General features: G+C 51.7%; 1 protein-coding gene across 1 annotated transcript in view; it reads left to right on the forward strand.

Annotated features, from left to right (window-relative positions):
• The first annotated feature begins 6165 nt into the window (after positions 1-6165).
• The window catches only part of ASPM (assembly factor for spindle microtubules), a 189962-nt gene continuing 184863 nt past the window's right edge, over positions 6166-11264 (forward strand). The window contains exons 1-2 of the mRNA XM_075322190.1: positions 6166-6455; positions 9675-9818. Coding sequence (XP_075178305.1) covers positions 6213-6455; positions 9675-9818 — 387 coding nt within the window. The 5' untranslated portion in view covers positions 6166-6212. The remainder of the gene's footprint in view (positions 6456-9674; positions 9819-11264) is intronic.

Below are 11264 nucleotides of genomic sequence, written 5' to 3' on the forward strand. Positions count from 1 at the left end.
TTGATGATGAGGTTTGCGCACACGTCTGGAGGAATTTTGATCTCTTCTCTTTGCAGATCATTTCTAAATCATTAAGATTTTGAGGCTTTCACTTGGCAACTCAAAGCTTCAGCTCCTCCTTAAGTTTTCTATGGAAGTAAGGTCTGGAAACTGGCTAGGCCACTCCATGACCTTAATGGGCTACTTTTTGAGCCACTCCTTTGTTGCCTTGGGTTATTGTCATACTGGAAGACCCAGCCACGACCCATTTATAATGTCCTGGTGGAGGGAAGGAGGTTGTCACTCAGGATTTTATGGTACATGGCTCCATCCATTGTCCATTGATGTGGTGAAGTAGACCTATGCCCTTAGCAGAGAAACACCCCCAAAACATAATGTTTCCCCCTCCATGCTTGACAGTGGGGACTGTGTTCTTTGGGTCATAGGCAGAATTTCTCTTTCTCCAAACACGGCGAGTTGAGTTAAGGCCAAAGAGCTCAATTTTTGTCTCATCCGACCACAGCACCTTCTCCCAATCACTCTCGGAATCATCCAGGTGTTCATTGGCAAACTTCAGAGGGGCCTGCACATATGCCTTCTTCAGACGGGCCGGCTGCACATGTGGCTTCTTGAGCAGTGGGACTTTGCGGGCACTGAAAGGTTTTAAGCCATTAAGGTATAATGTATTACCAGTTGTTTTCTTGGTGACAGTGGTCACAGCTGCCTTGAGATCATTCACAAGTTCCCACTGTGTAGTTTTAGGCTGATCTGTTACCTTCCTCCTGATCCTGGATACCCCACAAGGTGAGATTTTGCATGGAGCCCCAGATCGATGTCGATTGACACTCATTTTGTATTTCTTCCATTTTCTTACTATTGCACCAACAGTTGTCTCCTTCTCACCCAGCATCTTAGTTATGGTTTTCTAGGCCATTCCAGCCTTGTGCAGGTCTATCATCTCGTCCCTGACATCCTTAGAAAGCTCTTTGGTCTTGCCCATGTTGTAGAGGTTAGAGTCTGACTGATTAATTGAGTCTGTGGACAGGAGTCTTTTATACAGGTGACAATTTAAGACAGCTGTCCTTAATGCAGGTAAGGAGTTGATTAGGAGCGTCTGTGTCTGTAGGAGCCAGAACTCTTAATAGTTGGTAGGGGATCAAATACTTATTTCTCTCTGCAAAATGCAAATAAATGTATATAATTTATACAATGTGGTTTTCTGGATTTTATTTTGGATATTCTATCTCTCACTGTTAAAATTAATCTACCCTTTAAATTATAGACTGTTCACGTCTTTGTCAGTGGGCAAACTTACCAAATCAGCAAGGGATCAAATAATTATTTTTCAGTGTAAATATGATTTGCTAGTTATGTGCTTCTTATCCAGTCAGCATGCATGGACACTGCGAAGTATCTGTTTGATGTCCAGTAGTCACAGTAGCACCACAGCCATCATTAAAAGGGGTGTATTGTCAAGTATGGCATCCATTAATGTTTCCTTTTCTTTTTTTGTAAGGCTAAGTTCACACTTCCGTTGTTTTGTATCAGTCACATGCGTCGCTTGACGCATGTGACTGATGCGTTGTACAACAGATGACAATGAAAAGAATTTCATTGTCGGACACCGTTGTGTGCGGGAGGGGGCGGAGCCGAGCGGGGGGCGGAGCCGAGCGGGGGCGGAGCCAGGCGCTGAGGATGTCAGTGGCAGTGCTGCGGTCTGCATCGCTGGGGACAGGTGAGTGTGTGTGTGTGTGTGTGTGTACATGCGGAGTGCGGGAGGGGGCGGAGCTGAGCGAGGGGCGGAGCCAGGCGCTGAGGATGTCAGTGGCAGTGCTGCGGTCTGCAGGGCTGGGGACAGGTGAGTGTGAGTGTGTGTGTGTGTGTACATGTGCGGAGTGCGGGAAGGGGCGGGGCCGAGCGGGGAAGTGTCGGCTCCCTGCACACGTAACCAGACTAAATATCGGTAAAGCAAAGCACCCGATGTTTACCTTGGTTACCCGATATTTACCTTGGTTACGGGCGTACACCGCTTAGCGCTGGCTCCTTGCACCGTAACCAGGGTAAATATCGGGTAACCAAGCAAAGCTGGTGACGTGTGCAGAGAGCATGCACAGCGAAATCCGACGGATTGCACTGCTCAACAAACGTTACAGGCTGCGTTCCTCCCGCCCAGCGGTCAGTCGTTCCACGACTGATCAGTCGGGCGGAGGGTGCAACGCAGCATCATCAGTCACAATCCGCCGCTCATACAAGTCTATGGGAACAACGGAATCCGCTAAACGGATTCCGTTGTTTACCAGAGCAGCGGATTGTGACTGATACAATTTAACGGAAGTGTGAACCTAGCCTAAGAGTGTACAGCATTGTCTACACAGCTGATCCTGAGTAGGAACGTGACCATGAAGCACTGCGGGACATTTTTCAATACATTTACAGGAGAAATATGGGTAAATTCACCTATAAGCCAGCACTTTAGTGATCCAAAAAATTGTTCACAGTCAAAACATGACTATTAAAGAGCGGCAACAAAAATAATTAAAATATATAGAGCAATGGTAGAGAATGGACGTTTCTCTACAACCCCTAGCACAAATTATGGACTCACCTGGCTCTGAGGAGGATCATTCAGTTGTTTACATTTGTTTAAAAAAAGCAGATCACAGACTGCACCAAACTAAAGTTATTTCAAATGTCAACTTTCTGGGTTTAAGAAACACTAAAAAAAAATCATGAAAACATAATGTGCTAGCCAGTAACGGTTATTTTTCAAGACCAAACTGGGAAAAATTATGGAATCATTCAAAACAAACAAACAAAAAACACTCCAATACATCACTAGTATTTTGTTGCACCACCTCTGGCTTTTATAACAGCTTGCAGTCTCTGAGGCATAGACTTAATGAGTGACAACAGTACTCTTCATCAATCTGGCTCCAACTTTCTCTGATTGCTGTTGCCAGATCAGCTTTGCAGGTTGGAGCCTTGTCATGGACCATTTTCTTCTTCAACTTCCACCAAAGATTTTCAATATGATTGAGATCCGGACTATTTGCAGCCTATGACATTGACCTTCTGTGTCTTCTTTCAAGGAATGTTTTCACAGTTTTTGCTCTATAGCAGGATGCATTATCATCTTGATAAACAATTTCATCATCCCCAAACATCCTTTCAATTGATGGGATAAGAAAAGTGTCCAAAATTTCAATGTAAACTTGGGCATTTATTGAAGATGTAATGACCGCCATCTCCCCAGTGCCTTTACCTGACATGCAGCCCCATATCATCAATGACTGTGGATATTTACATGTTCTCTTCAGACAGTCATCTTTTTATTATTTAGCTTTTCTGTATGTAAATCCCATTTCCTTTAGGCGGTTTCTTACAGTTCGGTCACAGACATTGACTCCAGTTTCCTCCCATTCGTTCCCCATTTGTTTTGTTGCGCATTTCCTGTTTTGGAGACCTATTGCTTTTGTTTCCTGTCTTGACTCTTTGATGTCGTCCTTGGTCTACCAGTATGTTTGCCTTTAACAACCTTCCCATGTTGTTTGTATTTGGTCAGCTTTTAGACAGCTGACTGTGAACAACTAACATCTTTTGCAATATTGCATGATGATGTACCCGCTTTTAACCCCTTCAGCCCCAGGGCACTTTCCGTTTTTGTTTTTTGCTCCCCTTTTTCCGAGAGCCGTAACTTTTTTATTTTTCTGTCAATCTTGCCATATGAGGGCTTGTTTTTTGCGGGACAAGTTGTAATTTTAAATGAAACCATAAGTTTTACCATATGGTGTACTGGAAAACAGCAAAAAAATTCCAAATGCGGAAAAATTGCAAAAAAAGTGTGATGGCACAATAGTTTTTGGGATGTTTTATTCACGGTCTTCACTATATGGTAAAACTGATGTGTGGGTATGATGCCTGAGGTCGGTGCGAGTTTGTAGACACCAAACATGTATAGGTTTACTTGTATCTAAGGGGTTAAAAAAAATTCACAAGTTAGTCCAATAAAAGTGGCGCACGTTTTGCGCCATTTTCCGAAACACGTAGCGTTCTTATTTTTTGGGATCTATGGCTCAGTGATGGCTTATTTTTTGCGTCTCGAGTTGACGTTTCTAATGGTACCATTTATGCGCAGATGCTACGTTTTGATTGCCTGTTATTGTATTTTGCGTAAAACTTGCGGCGACCAAAAAACGTAATTTTGGCGTTTGGATTTTGTTTGCCACTACGCCGTTTACCAATCAGATTAATTGATTTTATATTTTGATAGATCGGGCAATTCTGAACGCGGCGATACCAAATATGTGTATATTTATTTATTTTTTAACCCTTTCATTTTCAATGGGGGGAAAGTGGGGTGATTTGAACTTTTAGGTTTTTTTATTTATTTTTTTATTTTTTTTAAACTTTTTTTTTAAAAACTTTTCCCCTGATTTCCTGTACGGCTCGGGGCAATGGAACCAGACAAGGCCACCAATGACTGGCCTGACCCGACCCGAAACAGCCCAGCAACGAGTAGGTTAACCACCTGCCCTGTGGGGTGCTACATCTACAAATATCTCACACTGTAGAGGGATCAGCCCTATTCTCATTTGCACAAGGAAAGACTAGAAGCAATGGGATGAAACTGATGGGGAGGAGACACAGATTAGATATTAGAAAAACGTTTTGACAATGAGGATTCCCTCAAGAGGTGGTGAGTTCCCCTTCCATGGAAGTCTTCAAATGGAGGCTGATCAGACAACTGTGTGGGGTGATATAGTGAATCCTGCTTTGAGCAGGGGGTTGGACCAGATGACCCTGGATGTCCCTTCCAACTGTAACATTTTATGATTCTATCAAATCTGCCATTATAGTGCTTGTACATTGTAGTTCCCATACATTGTAGTGCCTGTACATTGTGTCCAGGTCGTGCTTCTGGAAAACTGCACCCCATAAATTAGGTGGGCTTAATCACTACAGAAATGCCAAAACATGGAAGCTAAATGTGGTTTGGACATAATGTTGGGCTCAGAAGGGAGGTGGGCATTTGGACTTGGGAGTGCACATTTTGTTGGATTTCTTTTGGCAGGCGAGGAGCCATAGCGCTCTTTCCAGAACCTTTGTACTATCATTTAAGCGCACTTGGAATTTTTTTTCCCATTTCCAGTACACTATGTAGAATGAACGATGTCATTAAAAAGTACAACTCGTCCTGCTAAAAAAACAAGCCCTCATATGGTTATATTAACAGAAAAATAAAGAAGTGTAGTGTATGGCTCTTGGAAGAAGGGGAGGAAAAAAAGAAAACGAAAAGTATAAAATGGCCCTTGGGTGAGGGGGGAACGTTTATTAGTCTGATCACTGGTATGATGCATTACACCTGTCAGTGTGACAGTGATGGACGCCTCTTAGACCGTGCTTCTCGGGTTGCCATGACTACCATGAGGACCTTCGTGAAGACGTCTCAGGAGTCCCGGTTGGGTGGGAGAGGAAGCCCCCACACTCTCTCAGCCTCTTAAATTCTACGATCGATATAATGATTGTGGCATTAGGGGGTAAATGGTCCGGGGTGGTGCGGGGACCGTTTCTGGCTGTGACAGAGCTACCAGTGGGTTCAGCTCCTGAGCCTGCATGATATCCAGGACGCACATTCCCGACCATGATGGAAACTGACATCAAATGTCGTGAAGGGGTTAAGGATTCACTCTCTGAACTGTTTGTTGTTTTCATTGTTTATTTGCTTTGTTTATTTGTGGTTCTTTCTATACTTTGTTGCATTGTTGCAGCACGCCTGATGAGCAGACCTGAGCAGTGTGAGAGGATGCCCTGTGACATCACTTATCTTGATTCTCCCACTCACAGCAATCAATCCCTTTTCCTGACACAGGGCGGCGCTGCTGCTGCTGCTGACACCGCCAGCGGTCCTCCCAGCTCTATGGCTGATGCGGTTGTTATGATGATGTTGTCTCTGTTGCTATCACGTGACCACAGCGCACGCCGGATGTAGCGTTTTAAATAAATCTGCGGCATCTGATTGGTTGTTTCTTTCAGTCTCGCTTTATCTGAAAAGGTAGTGCGACGATTGGCTGGAAAATCCGTCCACACCAAGCTACTATTGGATGAACTCATAAGGTAGGCGGGGCTCGTGTACAGCAGGACCTATCAGCAATCTCGGAAATTTGAAATTTGTTTCAGACCGGAGCCGGAGGCAGAGAGTGAATGTCCGTGCTGAGACGCGGAACCTGGCAGACATGCTGAGTATATCGCCCCCGGCAGCCCCGGGCAAGGCGCTGCCCCCGGAGGATGTGCCGGTGCTGTCCCTCACACACTTCTCGCGGCCGCCGTTCGTCAGCTTCGGCTGTGTTCGCCCCGGCTCTGCCCGCACCGCGGTTCTTATGCTACAGAATCCCTCAGCGGAGCCGGCTGAAGTGACCGTGCACAGACTGCCCCAGCACCGAGGCTTCAGCGTGCCGGAGAGCGAGCTGCTAGTGCCGGTATGTGGGGGAAGCGGGACTACAACTCCCAGCATGCCACGTCCTATAGAGAAGTTATGTGACAGGCAGTGGAGATCGGCGGCCTGCCTGCTGTGTGCAGACGTGTGCGCCCCCTAGGACAGATGTGACAGCAGAGTCCCCCGGTCTCGCCCGTGCGTCCCCCCCCCCTTCCCCGGTGTCGCCCGCGCGTCCCCCCCCCCCCTTCCCCGGTGTCGCCCGCGCGTCCCCCCCCCCCCTTCCCCGGTGTCGCCCGCGCGCCCCCCCCCCTTCCCCGGTGTCGCCCGCGCGTCCCCCCCCCCCCTTCCCCGGTGTCGCCCGCGCGTCCCCCCCCCCCCTTCCCCGGTGTCGCCCGCGCGTCCCCCCCCCCCTTCCCCGGTGTCGCCCGCGCGTCCCCCCCCCCCTTCCCCGGTGTCGCCCGCGCGTCCCCCCCCCCCTTCCCCGGTGTCGCCCGCGCGTCCCCCCCCCCCCTTCCCCGGTGTCGCCCGCGCGTCCCCCCCCCCCCTTCCCCGGTGTCGCCCGCGCGTCCCCCCCCCCTTCCCCGGTGTCGCCCGCGCGTCCCCCCCCCCCCCCTTCCCCGGTGTCGCCCGCGCGTCCCCCCCCCCCCCCTTCCCCGGTGTCGCCCGCGCGTCCCCCCCCCCCCTTCCCCGGTGTCGCCCGCGCGTCCCCCCCCCCCCTTCCCCGGTGTCGCCCGCGCGTCCCCCCCCCCCCTTCCCCGGTGTCGCCCGCGCGTCCCCCCCCCCCCTTCCCCGGTGTCGCCCGCGCGTCCCCCCCCCCCCCTTCCCCGGTGTCGCCCGCGCGTCCCCCCCCCCCCTTCCCCGGTGTCGCCCGCGCGTCCCCCCCCCCCCCTTCCCCGGTGTCGCCCGCGCGTCCCCCCCCCCCCTTCCCCGGTGTCGCCCGCGCGTCCCCCCCCCCCCCTTCCCCGGTGTCGCCCGCGCGTCCCCCCCTTCCCCGGTGTCGCCCGCGCGTCCCCCCTTCCCCGGTGTCGCCCGCGCGCCCCCCCCCCCTTCCCCGGTGTCGCCCGCGCGTCCCCCCCCCTTCCCCGGTCTCGCCCGTGCGTCCCCCCCCCCATCCCCGGTGTCGCCCGCGCGTCCCCCCCCCCCTTCCCCGGTGTCGCCCGCGCGTCCCCCCCCCCCTTCCCCGGTGTCGCCCGCGCGTCCCCCCCCCCCCTTCCCCGGTGTCGCCCGCGCGTCCCCCCCCCCCTTCCCCGGTGTCGCCCGCGCGTCCCCCCCCCCCCTTCCCCGGTGTCGCCCGCGCGTCCCCCCCCCCCCCTTCCCCGGTGTCGCCCGCGCGTCCCCCCCCCCCCCTTCCCCGGTGTCGCCCGCGCGTCCCCCCCCCCCCCTTCCCCGGTGTCGCCCGCGCGTCCCCCCCCCCCCCTTCCCCGGTGTCGCCCGCGCGTCCCCCCCCCCCCCTTCCCCGGTGTCGCCCGCGCGTCCCCCCCCCCCCCTTCCCCGGTGTCGCCCGCGCGTCCCCCCCCCCCCTTCCCCGGTGTCGCCCGCGCGTCCCCCCCCCCCTTCCCCGGTGTCGCCCGCGCGTCCCCCCCCCCCCTTCCCCGGTGTCGCCCGCGCGTCCCCCCCCCCCCTTCCCCGGTGTCGCCCGCGCGTCCCCCCCCCCCCTTCCCCGGTGTCGCCCGCGCGTCCCCCCCCCCCTTCCCCGGTGTCGCCCGCGCGTCCCCCCCCCCCCTTCCCCGGTGTCGCCCGCGCGTCCCCCCCCCCCCTTCCCCGGTGTCGCCCGCGCGTCCCCCCCCCCCCCTTCCCCGGTGTCGCCCGCGCGTCCCCCCCCCCCTTCCCCGGTGTCGCCCGCGCGTCCCCCCCCCCCTTCCCCGGTGTCGCCCGCGCGTCCCCCCCCCCCTTCCCCGGTGTCGCCCGCGCGTCCCCCCCCCCTTCCCCGGTGTCGCCCGCGCGTCCCCCCCCCCTTCCCCGGTGTCGCCCACGCGTCCCCCCCCCCCTTCCCCGGTGTCGCCCGCGCGTCCCCCCCCCCCTTCCCCGGTGTCGCCCGCGCGTCCCCCCCCCCCTTCCCCGGTGTCGCCCGCGCGTCCCCCCCCCCCTTCCCCGGTGTCGCCCGCGCGTCCCCCCCCCCTTCCCCGGTGTCTTTGCACTTCCATTGAGTGAGGCTGGATACAGTCTAGTCGGCATGTGACCTTATGTACACATATCATATCTGTGGTTGCATGACCGTCAGCTCCCGACTCCTGAGTATCATACGCGCTATGAAGTTTGACACATCTGCAGTCAGAGAGGATCTCTGTTAATTTTTACATTAAAAATTAAATCTAAATTTTAAGTTTGAACAGACTGTTAATTTTTCTACATAAGACTATGTTCACACTGAAATACTGTGAACTGGGAAACTCTCAAAACACCTCAAAGTTTTTGCTTCAAGAATTCAGCAAAAAGCCTGTGTGCACGTATCGTAATCCAGTATCAGAACCTGCTCCTGCTTTTCCAGCGGTGTCTGGCCCTAATGTCCATGTTGTGGGATCCCAGAATTCCCCGCGGCCGCTCTTAGTGGACCGGCCCGATCTCGTGCTTGTGGTACTGAGCTGTCACCGATCTCTGCTGGACTGATACCGTTCTGTAACCTCTTGGTCCGCAGCAGTTCAAGGTCACAGACGAGCGCGAGATCTGCCCGATCACTGGGAGATCCCACCCTGCATACTGGGATCTTTACTAGAAGGTCAGCCCATCCAGGGGACATTCTGGATTAAAGGTTTTCTTATTGGCTGTTCTATTTAGAGGCCGCTTATTAATCAGTAAGGGCAGCCTCTGCCTGGTGGTGGGCACGCTCACATGCCGGCCCGGCGGAGGGCAGCAGCGCACACTTCTGGTGGTCTGTGGATGTATTGCAGTATATGTAGGGCCCGGCTCACACCGGTCTGGGATGGACCTATAACCTTGTCTGATCGGAGTACACACTGGCACTAATGGTGGCCGGCACAAGTGTCCTCTGGTATCAGTCACCCGCCAAGAGGACTACTAGAAGCCTACTCAGAAACATGGGGATCAGGGCAGGTGATGACGCCATGGCATAGTGCGAGATAAGCATAGAAGGCACAATGGCGCTCAGTGACGTCTATATTCTTCTCCGCTCCTTGTGTTCTAACCCCCAGTACTGCTGTATAACACTGCAGGGACTGTCCCACCCATGTGCTGACGTATCGCTCCCGTAGAAGAGATCATCGTACACATTCTGCTGACCTGATGTTACTTTTCTCCTGTGCAGCCCTTTGAATCTCTTCCGCTGACAATCACATGGACCCCATTAGAGGAGGGGGGGATCCGAGAGCTGGTCACATTCCTTCTGAATGATGTGGTGAAACACCAAGCCATATTGCTGGGACGTGCGGAGCTGCCGGTGAAAAAAAAGGTAAGAGTCTACCCTGTAAATGTCTCATTGCTTCCCTCACCATGGAACTAGAGGGGCTTCTGTGTATAGCTTCCTGGATGACAAGGGATGTGGCAGATTCACAGCCGTCAGTCTGAAGGGCTTTTCCCAGAAAGACTGACCCTGTACATGTATCCATCAGGGCGTACGGGTGATGGAGGGGTATGGAAGCCTCAGCAGCACAGCATCGGAGGCCTTATGATGATGCACTGCTCTAAGTCACCTGGCGGCTGCAGCCAGTCACTGGTCGCAGCGGTCTATTGGCTGTAGGAGCAGTGACCTCACAGTTTCCACCACTGCCGCCTGTGCTGGATCCCGATGGGTGGTGGTTGATGAGGATGGCTGAATGTGTTATTTTGTACAAACCCTTATTGGCAGCCATAGAGCACTATCTGCAGATTGCCCGGACCGCTGCCTTTTAACGCAATTATCTCTGATGAAACAACTAATGCGCTAAAAAGGGTGAAGCATCCATCCCAAAACTGAGATGCCAAGCGATAGGGGAATTATTACTATTATTCAGTCTGATTCATAGTAACTGGAAAACCCTTTAGCCCCAGGGGATTTTCTGTCCTTTTCATTTTCATTTTTTACTCCCATGCTTCCAAGAGCCATAGTTTTTTTTTTTAGTTTTTTTTATTTTTCCATCAATATCAGGGCCTATTTTTCTTTTTTTTGGGGGGGGGGGGGAGTTGTACTTTTTAATGACTCCATTCATTTTACTTTTATAATGTATTTGGAAAAAGGAAAAAAATTTTACTGTGTTGAAATTGTAAAAAAAAGTCATTCTACAATTTATTTTTTTCTATGTTCACTGTATGGTAAAACTGACCTGGTGAAATTATGTGACAGTATGTAGATACAAAATATTATTTTTTTTTTTATTTTTTTATTTATGTGGTGAGAAAAATAAAATTATTCTGAAATTTGTGAATAGAACTATTTTTTTTTGTGTGCTTGTCTCCATTTTCTGTGTCCCATAACGTTTTAACTTTACTTTTTGGATCTGGGGCTCAGTAACAGCTTATCTTTTGCGTTCTGAGCTGACGGTTTTACTGATATCATTTTTGGGTAGATGTGATGTTTAGATTGCTTTATATTGCAGTGTTGTGGTAGCCAAAAAAAACATCAATCTGATGTTTTTCTTCTTTTTTTTTTTTTTTTGCTCATTACACTGTTAACCTATCGGATTAATTTTATTTTATATTTTGATGGATCTGATTTTTCTGAACACAACAATAACAAATGTTTTTTTTTTTTTAATTTGTTTTATGTTTTTAGTGGGACAAAAGAACGGCGATTTGAACTTTGATATTTTTTTTTTGTTACTGTATATACTAGTCCTCTTAGTGGACTTGAAGTTGCAGTCGGCTGATCGCCTGTGCTATACACAGCAGTGAATCAGCACTGACATGTATTGCAGAAATC

This window comes from Anomaloglossus baeobatrachus, chromosome 8, assembly GCF_048569485.1.
Source record: "Anomaloglossus baeobatrachus isolate aAnoBae1 chromosome 8, aAnoBae1.hap1, whole genome shotgun sequence".
In the NCBI taxonomy this organism is placed as follows: Eukaryota; Metazoa; Chordata; class Amphibia; order Anura; family Aromobatidae; genus Anomaloglossus; species Anomaloglossus baeobatrachus.